This window comes from Oryzias latipes, chromosome 17 (assembly GCF_053564925.1).
Source record: "Oryzias latipes strain Hd-rR chromosome 17, Olatipes_Hd-rR_3.1".
Classification (NCBI taxonomy): domain Eukaryota; kingdom Metazoa; phylum Chordata; class Actinopteri; order Beloniformes; family Adrianichthyidae; genus Oryzias; species Oryzias latipes.
The window spans coordinates 24,600,001-24,612,797 of record NC_136253.1 but is presented as its reverse complement, the minus strand read 5'-3'; the positions used below and the strand labels follow the sequence as shown (position 1 = coordinate 24,612,797).

At 38.6% G+C, this 12,797-nt stretch overlaps 1 protein-coding gene across 3 annotated transcripts in view; it reads right to left on the bottom strand.

Moving 5' to 3' along the window:
* The window catches only part of brinp2 (bone morphogenetic protein/retinoic acid inducible neural-specific 2), a 281,900-nt gene that overhangs the window by 41,542 nt on the left and 227,561 nt on the right, over positions 1 to 12,797 (bottom strand). For all 3 annotated transcript variants that reach the window (XM_078934944.1, XM_078934942.1, XM_078934943.1), the window contains one exon: positions 10,461 to 10,697. In XM_078934944.1, the coding sequence (XP_078791070.1) occupies positions 10,461 to 10,697 (237 nt within the window). The remainder of the gene's footprint in view (positions 1 to 10,460; positions 10,698 to 12,797) is intronic.

The window sequence follows — 12,797 nt, the reverse complement described above, 5'->3', positions numbered from 1 at the left end:
AATAAATAAAAAATACATCTTTCATTTGCAACTGCCATGGATAATGAGATGATAGTTAAAGGATGCTGCTTCTCACTGCTCTGGAAAACTCCAAACAGCAGGGGCAGCACAAGCTCAACAGCTGAGCACAATGTGGTGCTAAAAGCTTTTTACAAAACACATTTTGAAGCTGTCACCATTAATGTCACTGACTGATAAGCAAAAGAGGCTTTTTGTGTGCTTTGAATATTTCACAAAAGTTTTAACATCCTGTACAACAGTTTTGGTCTAATATTGTAAAGGTGGATTGTTTTGCAGCATCTTAGTGTCAACATTAATATTGATACAGCTAAATGATTCATTTAAATATTACAAATATATTATTTTGCACTAGATTTTGAATTTTACAAAAGGCACAGTGATGAAAATTGTGTTTTTGGTGCATGTTCTTGTGGGATTTTCCCATGATGGAGGACATATTACATTTCTGAGTGTTTTTCCTTTTTTTCAAGGAGGAGCAGATGAAAAACTATAGTTTGAAAAAGCTTCCTGTTGTTGTGTAAAAACTGCAATCAGTGGGCCACAAGCTCCCTGCTCCGCTCCATTCTTATGTGTCACCTTGTAGACAACTAGACCCACTTGACTTTTATGTTGCACCACTAATGTTGGCTTAGGGTTGTGAGGGTCTGTAAGCCAGCAGGAAAGAGTCTAAATAGATGGATGATGGGAAGTAGGGGAAGGTTTTCTCCTATGGTCCCGCCCACAACTACTGCTGCTCTGCAGGTTTTTAGATTTTGGCAAAAAACAGCATGATCATAACTAAAAGACCTAACTAAAATCACATACTATTCATACAAAATATACCAAATAAATAGAATAAAATAAGATAAAATCTCTTTGATATATGTTAAATATGGAGTGAGACTTTAAGACCACTGGAAAAATCTGCCCATTTTTATATATTTTTTCCTGATCATCTATGAGCTTTTTTTTTCTTCTTTTTTGTAAATATACATTCTGCCATATGTCACAAGTTAAATTTAAATAGCCCAAAACTATACTGTTGGAGTATTTTAATATTCCCAAACGGCTGTAGTCGGGTGCCTGTCCTGACAGGCTGATCTAATGACGACATTATTAGCATGTTTACTCCTTTGACATCAACAGTTGCGGATGGCGTTGCCGGCTTGTCAAATTATTGCCGTGCCCGACAGTGCAAAGCAGCATATAAAGCAGTTCCTCACATTGGTGACATTATTTAAATGCTTGGTTGGATATGTCACTCCTTGTCAAAATGTGTAGGACTTTTAGAATCCTGGTTGAAAAGAGGGAAAATACTGTATTAAAAATATGTCTTCTGACTCTTTTTGACTGAAGAAAGCACTCAAGCACTCAAAATTTATTCTTTGAGTCAATGTATTTTTATTTTATTTTTTTCAAACTTGCAAAGTCAAAGTTTGATCGATGTGTCAGGGCAACAAGGGGTGATGTGTCTTACCCAGGAAGGAATCAACAGGGAGGCTGTCAAAGTCACAGTGTTAAAATATACTTTTTAATAGAATACTATTATTTAGTCACAATATACATTTTCCAACAACTCTTTTTTTATCACACTGCCCTGGCTACGAATGTGTCATTATGCCACAGTGACAGTAAGCACACGTGAAAGGCCACATTGTCTCCAACATGGACAGGGTTTTCAATTTTCTATACACAGAAGACAGAAAACTGACTGTTGATGGTATTTGTGATACATTGTCGACTCTATGGGCTTATAAAACTTTGGACAAGAGAGGTGTTTCGGGTCATTCACTTTTACACATGTTGCTTATTTTATTGGAGGGATTTGCTCCAGCTGTGCAGTTTGACAGATTCAGTTTTGCCATAGTTTTTTCTCTTGTTCATGCCTAAGTCACCTGCATCTGCATAGGTCTGTGGAGGGTCATAGACGGCTGCATTTTAGGGAGTTCTAGTGTCTTGGAGTTCCCTCACAGTCCCACTCCAGTCATCTTTGATCCATGGTAAATGTGATCCGAGTGCGTCTTTAATTATGATCATGCTGCTTTATGCATGCTGTTGTTAACCAAAAATCTAAAAAAAACTGTTTTCTGCAGAGCAGCAGGAGTTCATCAGAAGAAATTCGCCTCTGATTTGTGGGCGGAACCGTTGTCACAGAGTGAGCCTTCCAATCCTTTTGCTTAGACGGTTTGCCGCTACCTTACAGCCCCTCACAACCCCATGCCAACAATTCCAGTGCAACAAACATGGCAAGCAATACAGAGCTTTGTGGGATGTCCACACGAAGAATGCTCTGATTGTCTAATTTCCAAGGCTGCAAGCAAGGAGTGTGCAAGGGGCGGGCACACATATCACTTGAACGGCACTAACTGGCCTTTTGCGCAGTGTGCAGGGTTCAGGTCGGTTGAAAATAACAAAAAAATCTGTCCGTCACCCTTGTGTCTCACCTACTTCACCCTTACATAGTATTTAAGTGTTCGCTTTGATATGTCGCCTGCAACATGTTTGTAGAAAAAACATGCATGAACATTTTCACTCTTAGGGATCACACAGCGATCTACAATCTTAAAAGTTTGTGCGCGCCAAATGCAGTCATGAACACGTTTTTCAACCGTCTCCACCCGTGAGTGCAGTTGTGACGAAGGCATTAGTTGAGGTTGCAGCACTTTATAAATAAAGTTGAGTTGCTAAAGTAGAAGAAAAAGCCACTGCTCTTTACTTTCAGCATTTTTTTTATTTTTTATTTATGACTATTGGAATTAAACTGCTAAATTCCAGAATGAAAGATCCCCAAAACTGTACGTCTTGGAGATAAATAACCATAAGTCCTTAGCCTACTGGGTAAATTACAGAAATGCCACTTAAATCTAATAGATAATCAAAAGTGGGAAACACAAGATTCCTTTTTAAAAGTTGATATTTAATGAAATATGCATCAACACTGAAGCCTCAGTGAGGCTCCTTCAAAATATTTTCCAAACTGAACTTGATAAGTTGATCAGGACTTCACATAACCAACAAACTGCAGATGCCGATAGATGGAAGGCTCTCTAACCCTCGTCTGTGTCACTCAGTGTGAAGTTAACACCACATCCTGGCCGCCCTTGGAGCAGGGAACTGAATCTTAATTACCAATATGCTCCGTCTTATGTTTCATGGATGAGCAGCCTCATTTGTTAGTTACACCCTTTCCTCGCGCTCCACATGCTCGGTGCCTGACAACTCACATTCCTCCTGTGAACTGGGGAAGTGTCCCAAAGATCCAGCTTAATGGGTTGTGTGTTGGGTAGAACATGCTATTGATGTGGTAATTCTAGCTCCTATTTGCATTCCATTATGAGATTAGCTCTTAAGGTCTGCCCTTTCACCCATAAGTCATGTTGCTGTACGCTCTAGTCTTACTTTTTTGACCCGTCTGCTGAAGTCGATCTGTTAAAATAATTTATTTACAAAAGAATAATGTGACATAATCCTAATTTTATTTTCCCTTTAGATGATTTGTGATTTAAGTTGCTAAAAACTGCAAATGGAGCCGCCATGGTTTAATACCCCACACCATGTAAGTGCCAAGTACCACACCAAGTAAGGTATGTTATATGGCACCAGAAGCAAAGATCAAAATGCAGTTGGAATTTAGACTTGGTCTGAATGAATATGTGAACTAATTGATTTCAGCAACATTTTCAGAGGAAACAGAAGTTTCAAGCGTAAGCTAAATTACAACCATGCAGGTATTTTGAACATGGTAGGGCAGCACTACCTAATTAATACAGAACAACTTTTGAACAAATCCAACAAATCCAAATCTAACTGACATAAAAATAAAATCCTGAGCAATGTACATAGACAGAGAAAACAACACAGAGAGAAGGTTGGTCTTGTTTTTAAAGTGATTTTATGACTTTTGCTGGTCGAAACCTCAGTGTTTGACTTAAAAGATGTGCTGGGGTTAGGGTTTGTGTGGGCATCAAGAATCATGGACAACTTGTAACGACACTTCTAAAAGTCCAAACATTGAATTCCCAAATATTCTAAAGATGTTATAAAGAAATTATAATAGCATTTAGTACGTCAACTAACAAATATGAAATCTGGAAACAACTTTCTATATTTCCCCAACAGACACAGAAAAGCAAACAAACGCATTTCCTTCATTTCACTGGCATTCTTCCAAAGATACTTCTGTGTTTTCAGTAGGGCTGCGTTAACACCGGGCATGTGCTGCAAGTTCACGAATAAGCTTTTTAGCCCATGGTGTTTACACTGGACAAGCAGAGAGGGGCTTCTTCTGCTTCTTCTTCTTTTCCACTGTTTACTTGTCCGCCACCTACAGTTAGAAGAGTCTTGGGGCAAAATGTCAAAGCGGTACAAATCCTGTGAATCTTGCTCCAGGCTCTGTCTTTCACAGCTCTGTTCCGATATATGAAACACTTGATGTTATAGAATTCCAGACAGACACAAGCCGCAATTACTAATTGCTTGTACATGATCAATTTTCAAATGGTTGGCACTTCTGTGAATTCTAAATGACGCCATTCATATGTCACAACCAAATCCTAGTCTGTCACGAATTGGTCCTCTGTCTCCCCCTCTGGCCATCAGCGGGAACTATCTCCATAATTTTAACACTTTCTGGGTATCCACACTCCGTTTCCCATCAACCCCTGCTGTCACTCCCAGGAGCCCCACAGCTGTTTCCCATCAATAATCACTCCCAGCAGTGATTATTGATGGTCTTGCTTGTGTCTCTGGCCTACAATTCTGAGCATTCATTCACCAGCTGCCTCATCCTGATCTTCAACTCTCACCTGTCTTTAACCCACATCTGCCAGCCGCCTACCTCTCCATGTGCCATGTGTCCTCGATAAAGTACTGCACATGGATCCTCCTGACTCCGGCTCCTTGTTATAGTCCCTGATTGGTCAAAGTTGGTTTAACTTGCAACGCGTGATCAACGGCCAAGTGCTCTGTATGTGAACCGCAAAAAGCAGTCGTTATTTTTTTAAGCGGTAATTTTTTTACTATTATGTTATTTCTACCAAGATTAAAATAAGTTATGTTTCTGTATTCAAACAAATGGGTCCCAAATAGAGAGAACATCACTTAAATCCAGAACTTTGCATTATTGTGTGGTTAAGTGGACAAAAGAAAAATCCTCAATAAAATGAACTTCAATAAAATGATCACAAACAAAAAGACTGCTTATGATGAAGAAGAATTTAAATCAGTTTTAAGACCAGTCGGATGAGCCAAAGCATCAGCTGCAGCAGAATCTATACTTGCCCCTTCAAGACCTCATTTGTTGTCAACAGCTGTTATGCCTAAAACCCAATGAAGCTGTCAGTTCAGGATGCCAGTGGGTTGAATATAATTGTCTCGGTCACTATGTAAACGCTAAAGTCTCCGAAGATGTAGTCAGTGTTGGCTGCGACACAGAATTTTAATATTTCTACTCTAGCAAATCCTCGAGAGCAACAGATGCATACCGATATGAAGCCTGAAAATGAGGTTAGGGTTCTTTTTTCTTTTTTTTTAATCTCTGTCAGTGCATGAAAATTGAAGAGCACATTTCGGTTAAAATGAATGAATTAGACACTGCGAAGAACGCAGTCGACAGCATATTTGTTTGGATCTTTTTGGGGTAATTTAGGGAAAATGCCAGGCGTACAGTACGTGTTGAGACACTTTTAACCAGTGCCACTTCAGAGGCTTTTTTAAAAGTCAAATTAAATCACAAATGTTTATCGGTTTGATTACACAAGAAGCGCTGCCAAGAGTTGTAATGTTGAACATAGAACATATAAATATTTCCTCCAATTGATGAAAACTAAGAAATTGTATATCAGATTTCATCACCAGAGGTTTATGAAAATGTTTTTATTAGAGTCTGAGTGCCATATTTTTCGGAGAATAAGTTGCGGGGACAAATAAATGCATAATAAAGAAGAAAAAAAGTGGTTCCAGAGTATGGGTCACACTTTTGGGGAAAAAGTGAAACCCTTCTGAACAAATCCGCCAAATAACGCGGCGTTCCCACCAAACGCCAATAACGAGTCAATTTTAGGTCTGCTGCTACTTTTGATGCGGATCAAATGAATGCTTAATGCTTGTCCCAAAATGTGTTCATAAACTAGATGTGTGTGGGAGGAGCTACCGTCAAGTTTCTGGCCTCGTCGCTACATGGAAGCATTGACCGTATATCTCATCTACAGTACACGGAAGACACAGATGACGCTTAGGAGGAGAACGAGCAGATTCTCCTCCATGTTTGTTTTGGTAGGCGCTTCTTGTTCTGTGTTGCTGTCAGTTGCAAATACTGATACACACACCTGCAGTGCTCTCTAGTGGATGTCAGTGGGAAACAACCACTAAACAGCAGTTGTTAATGGGAAAATCAATATGTGAACCTATTTACAATGTATGTTTTGAAAAAAAAAGAAAAAACCTACATAAAATTATGGCCAAACTATGCAAAAAATGCGAGTTATACTCCGAAAAATACAGTACATGACAACACCACCCGCACAAAAAAACCACATGTGAAACAGCCATGAAGACATATTCAGTCTGTGGCAACTCAATTCTGTAAAAAGGCTAAAATCAGTTATTCTTGTACGAGCAGCAGAGGCAAGACGGTTTCCCAGTTTCACAAATCAAAAGTGTGTTACTCGAGAAGTTTTCAACCCTTCCCAGGGGATCCTGCCTCCAAAACCCCTGCATGAGATTCACCAAACAATCAGAACTTTTCAGAAGTCAGCCCTTGTGCTTTGTGTTCATAGCTATCAAATTTACTCTGGGACTTGGTATGTTGATCAGCAGAGTCTTTGAGGGCATCACTCTCCATTCTACTCTTACACATACTATGATTTAGTCTGGTTTTCATCCTCCTTCTGTCTCCCTGGTACACACACCATCCTCCCTGTTGTTTTCGCCTCACCACAGTAAATGTATCAGTCCATCCCAGTAGACCAGATACAACCTAGCTTCCTAGGCACCCCTAGAAGCTGCAATGAATGGCTGTGTGCATGGGATGATGCACAAGAATACCTCCCAAAAAAAGGAAGATAGAAAAAAAATAGCTAACTTTTTCGTATATATTTCCTTGCTCTCAATATTTTGCCCTAATTTTTTATCTCAATGTCCCGAATTTGATTACAACAGTGAAAATGTCTAAGAAGGAAGAGCATGTCCCTAAAAATTAGACCCCCTTCAGTGCAAGTGAGGCAGTCATTTTTCAAGCTGCACGTGTTTGTGTGCTTTTCATGGCACTTTTAGCGCATTTCTCAAACTCAGACACATCTAAAAGCAGCACAAATCCGTGGCATGGTTCTCTTGGCGCGTTGACACTGTGGGGGCATCCTTAGAAACTTTTAATACTTGGAATAACGAACAAGAACTTTGTAAAATTATGTGCTGTCAAAATGAGGCTGAATGAGCGCACGGCAATACTGTTTACCTCCGGAGTGTCACACCACGCAACCTTCGCACGAACGGCGCTGCTCGCACTAACACCTGAACTCTACAGGGAGATGCGCGGTGAGCACAAAGAGTAGACGAAGCTGCCAGAAACCTGTTGCCAATTAAATATTGGAAACATCTTCCAAGGTGGGCTGCTGATGAGTTGAGAAGAAGAAAAGAAAACTTTTTGTGAAGTTAAGCGATCTCTGGCTTGTTCTGCATCGTTGCCAACATCGCTGCACAAATGCCTTGCCGTCTGTGTTCAGTTCAAACACACCAGCTTGTTGGGATTCAATTAAACAAGACAGGCTGTACCCCTGAAACGTGTCTCTCTCAACTTACTAAAAGTCCACACCATGTGTTTATCACTTTTCTGTAAAAAAAAAGCATAAATGTTTTAGTGAGTAGATCACTTGAGACCATCCAAATGTTTTAATAAAATGAAAAAAAAAAATAAAAATGTTCTTTATTATTTATGCAAGTATTTTTTGTTTAAGGCTAATTATAATAAAAACAATCATGTTTTTCATTATGAAGCATTGCTTTAATGGACATTATTCAAAGTGATTTCAATTCACCCATTAATGTTTTTTTTTTTCTTTTTTCTTTGCTTTAGCTCTTAGACTGGTGCAAATCAAATCAAAAGGTATTTTATATATATATTAAAAAAATGAAAACTGTACAATTGGATCTCAGTCAAACGGTTTGTTCCATGTAACAAGTCTCCTCTAAGTTTCAAAAGTTTCGAAAAACCTTTGTCACTTTGCGTTAATGCAAAAAAAGTCAGTTGCTTCTTTTTTGATAAAACTGGCATTAACTTTAAAACACTATATCTTTTAAATGCAACTTTTTTTTATTTTAAACATTAAATAAACTTTTAACAACCAGAGTTTACCATTTTAACATTGAGTGTGTAGTAAAGATGGTACCATCATACATATTTAAGAATATTACTTGATTTTTACACGTTAACTACTGGTAATTGCTTCAGAAAGAAACTGAGTGATTTGAAATTAATGGCAGACAAGCTGGACAGGCAATGTTAAACAAAATCACCACTTTATTTTGGTTTGGTTTGTCTGATATGTCATTTCCAATGCACCTACAACAATTATTTGGTATTTATCTTATTTTCTGCACTACAGGTGCCCTAGGTTATACATGTTATTGCTATTTTTTCCTGTTAAAAATCATACATTCCATTTTCACATTTTCACAGAGTCCATTCACACCCATAGATGAAGTCCTTGCAGGAATGAATAGCTTGCTTTTTTTGACTAAAGTGAAATCCCACCTGATACAATACACCTAAATGTGTATTCACATTTAGACCATACGCATCAGAATTCACTTGCAACCAAACAGAAACTCTAATATTTAGGTGATGAATATTCATTCCAGCCACATATTTTAGGACATTAACCCCAGGTGAAGTCAATGTAAAACCTAACCATGATCCGATGTGGTAAATATATCAGCTAAGATCATCAGCCGTTTGAATGACAAAAGATACTAATGAAAATTCTTGGCAAATCCTTACTGCTTATTAGGGAATCAAGTGGGGAAGTTCTCTCCTAAGCAACAAAGTTTAAAAACAACCCATTAGTATATATCCTAAAACATCAAAAAGCTGTCTACAATCAAAGTAAGGTTAAAAAGTCAGCTTTGAACCAAAGTCTGGTCCTTCCTTTTGTAATGAGAGGTTTAAGAAAGTGTTCGAAGGAGTAACCTGAATTGAGTTCCCTTCATCACCAGATGGTGCAATACTTGAAGAGTAAAATACAACGTTAACTCTGGCTTATGAAACAGAGTAATATTTTTCACCTTTTAAACTTTACCTCATACAATACAAAGGTATGCTGGAACTCAAAAAACTGATTCATTCATAAAGATAAAAGACAGATATCATAGCAGAAAATCCTAATTCATTAAGCTATAGTCAACACCAAAAATTCAGTCAACTTTCTTCCACAGGACTTTAAATTGTTGCCAAAAAAGACTTCAAAGTTTTTAGGCTAAACTTGTACTTGTTCACTTATTCACTAAAGAGATTTAGCCAAATTTCAGGAGGTAATGTGTCATGCAGCTAGGGTGCATTTACTTTCAACCAAATTATGTAGACATTTTTATTATTATTTTTTTTTTCTTAATTGTGCAGTTTGTGTCCTATTTACCATGCTGCCCTTTCATTAGTTCCAAAGAAAATCAAAAGTCCAGCCCGACCAAACCCAATGACCCTCTGATGGGGATAGGAGGATTACAAGAGGGGAGGCGTATACACTGGTTTAGTTCCTTTAGCCTTGTTTCCTGAGGCGTACGATCTGGTTTAGAACGGTCAGGGTTATTCAGGTGAGCGTTTCCACTCAAAGCTGGACCGTCACAGAGCATGCAGGGTGTAGACTGATTGTGTAGCTTTTTGTCTTAATGCGATTACAGCAACAGGGAAGCTATCAAGAACAACAATGGCGGTCATCCAGGAGTTCCTTTTTTTCTATTCGGCCTTTGGTACTTTGCATACACAAGCCCTATAATGTTGTTTGAGAGAAGATTGCAGCCGCCGAAGATGAATTCAGCCGAGAATGGTGGCGCTGGTTTGGTGCTTTCTATTGTTGCAATGACCTCCAGCCAATCAACCGGTTTCATCGTGTGACGACAGTTGCTCCGCCCTAATCATTCTGTTCCATTTTTCTGTGGATCTACAACCAACAGGGACCCAAAATGGTATGCTTAATGGGTCAATTTTGTAAAGAAAACGCTCAAAATACTAGACCGAACCGTCGCACTCAGTGGAAACAAGGCTTTAATTTCCTTTAATGAGCCAGGACTGCAGGAATATGGGTGTCCCACCAGGAGGAAACAAATGTGGACTTAATCTTGCACCACTCAGACTGATGAAGCAGCTTGGATGTGCGGGGAAACTTTTCAAAGAAGATGATTTTATGTCCTGTTGCCAGGTCTCTCATCTGCAAGACAACACCACCTAAAAAAAATGCATTTCAACTGACCTGATTCCATAAACTCTTGGTTGAAGTTGTTCCAGGCCACTTTGCACTTCTCCAGGTTTTCTTCCATGACCTTGATGTCAGCAAAAGGGCAGTTGCATTCTGGGAAGCGGGGCGAGCACTGGCACCAGCAGTCATTGTTACGGCAGATCAGTTCGCCCTCGGAGTTGCATGCCACATAGCTGAGGGCTGCCTGCACAAAGCGGCCGCGCAGGAACTCTGGCAGGACGTCTTGTAAACCTGGAAAACCATCAAACACGGAAAATATTATGATATTCTACCTTTAAATCAACACAAAAAAAGACACGCGGGATGTGGAAAGCTGTGTGTCATATATCTGTGTGGAATTTTTTGGGATCTGATATGATAATATGTAAAATGAATATTTTTGGAGTAACAAAATTGCAACACAGACTAATATCATGTATTTATAGCCCTTACAGTCGTGACTGATGATCAACACTGAATAAACCGTCTTTTAAAGTGGCCTGTCAGTCTAATAATCATCAGTTTGTGTGTAAAGCAGCCTATCCTTTCACTTCACAAGTCCATTCCGGATCATTTTCAACAATTCCTCCTACCCCACCATAAATATTCATGTCACTTCTTTGGCATTTACTCTTTCAGTGGTTTGGAGAGGGATGTAATTAGTCACATTTTTCCTCTTTCACTCTTTGGCAGGTGCTTTGAGGTCTTTTTTTTTTTCTTCCTCTTTCTGATTTTGTTTGTGCGTAGTTGTAGACACATGTGTGGGTGCTTGAGCAAGTTCCAAAAATTTGAGGAGTGCTACAACACCCTTGTCTTCTCAAGTTTCAGCCTAAAATTAATTATTCTTTCAAATTTCACACTCTTGAGTGTTTGCATCTGAAAAAACAGTGAACTATAATATCCTGGAACACAGATGTTGTGTAATTTTAAAACAAACTCTATGGATGCCTGAATTAAAAAAAAAGTTAATTGTGTGCAAGATGTTCTACTGCTACAGTAGGTTTCCTTCTACACGGCAGTAATTAGCCTTGCAGTGTAATTTACAGATAGAATCATAAAAAACACACGGCTGCATGGGCTCAGACTGTTTAGCAGCAAAGATGAAACAAGTTAATAGTATCATTTTTCGACTGTTTCCCATCAGTGATGGTGCTGAATACGATGGAGCCTTTAATTAAAACCATTAAAAGCATAAATAATGCTAGAAAATGTACGTAAATAGGCAGCCATGGTTTAACCACTTGATGCCTATTGATGTAAATATGCATCAAATTACTTTTGCTCCAAAATTACTATCATTTAAGTTTGAAGCACTTGAAAGCAAAAAGATGCCTTTTTTTCCCCAAATTAGTTACGGCATTAATGGGTTAAGGTGGGGTACTCTGTAACTGCGGCCCCAAAAAGACGGTGCATTTCTGGACCATTCGTACCTCCTGTATGCTGTTTGGGCCGTTCAAATGTAGACCACAAATTTCTTGAAAATGTGCATTTCTTAAAAACATTTACCATATCTTGATTATTTAAGGAAAACATGTTTTATTAAATGCATTTATTCATTTAGTCATCTTTGTTCTTTTGCAAAGACATGAATGCTTCTTTTCACCATGGAAAGACGCTAAGAGTTCCCATACTGGGTTATTAAAAGGCAAACATTAATTTTACTAAGAAAATCGTCCTCCCGGATTTTAAAAGGCAACCCATCGTTCTGCAGAAGTGAAAGTGTCTCAGTAAGACACCTGAAAAAACCTTCATCCTTCTTTTTGAAACATTTGGATGAGCTTTCAATCCGTTTCAACTTTTCTGATTTACACACATCATGGCAACGATGAAGAGTGAAAACAAGCAGAAGTCATTCAGTTGGGCTCTCAGGCAGGCTCTTGCCAGGGACTCATCCTCCTATAACTTTGCTGCTTTTCACCTTTGACTCGTACAGCAATTGCAGCAGCACATTTGTTTTTGGCAGAATGCTGGCAAACACGATTATGATACTCTTGTCTGCAAACCCGCTCTTGAATGCGTCACGTCACATGTGTAGTGGGTATAATAACACACATTTTACATTTCATTTCATGGAGAAACTACACAAGCTCCAACAATGCAATTTAGGCTGTATGGATGTAATACAGGTTGGGGATGTAGTGACAGATTAATAAGAGCTCAAATAAGTTTTTAGGATTACTAAATTATCAGGTACAAACCAATGCTTAATACTTCCTGATTGGGAAAAACACTGACCTGACCAATAAAAAAATTATCAAAAGTTCTTGCTGAGAAAGTACACATTAGTTTTACGAGAAACACAACCTTATTGCCTCATGAACAACAATGACATTTTATAAAATTATTCATTTT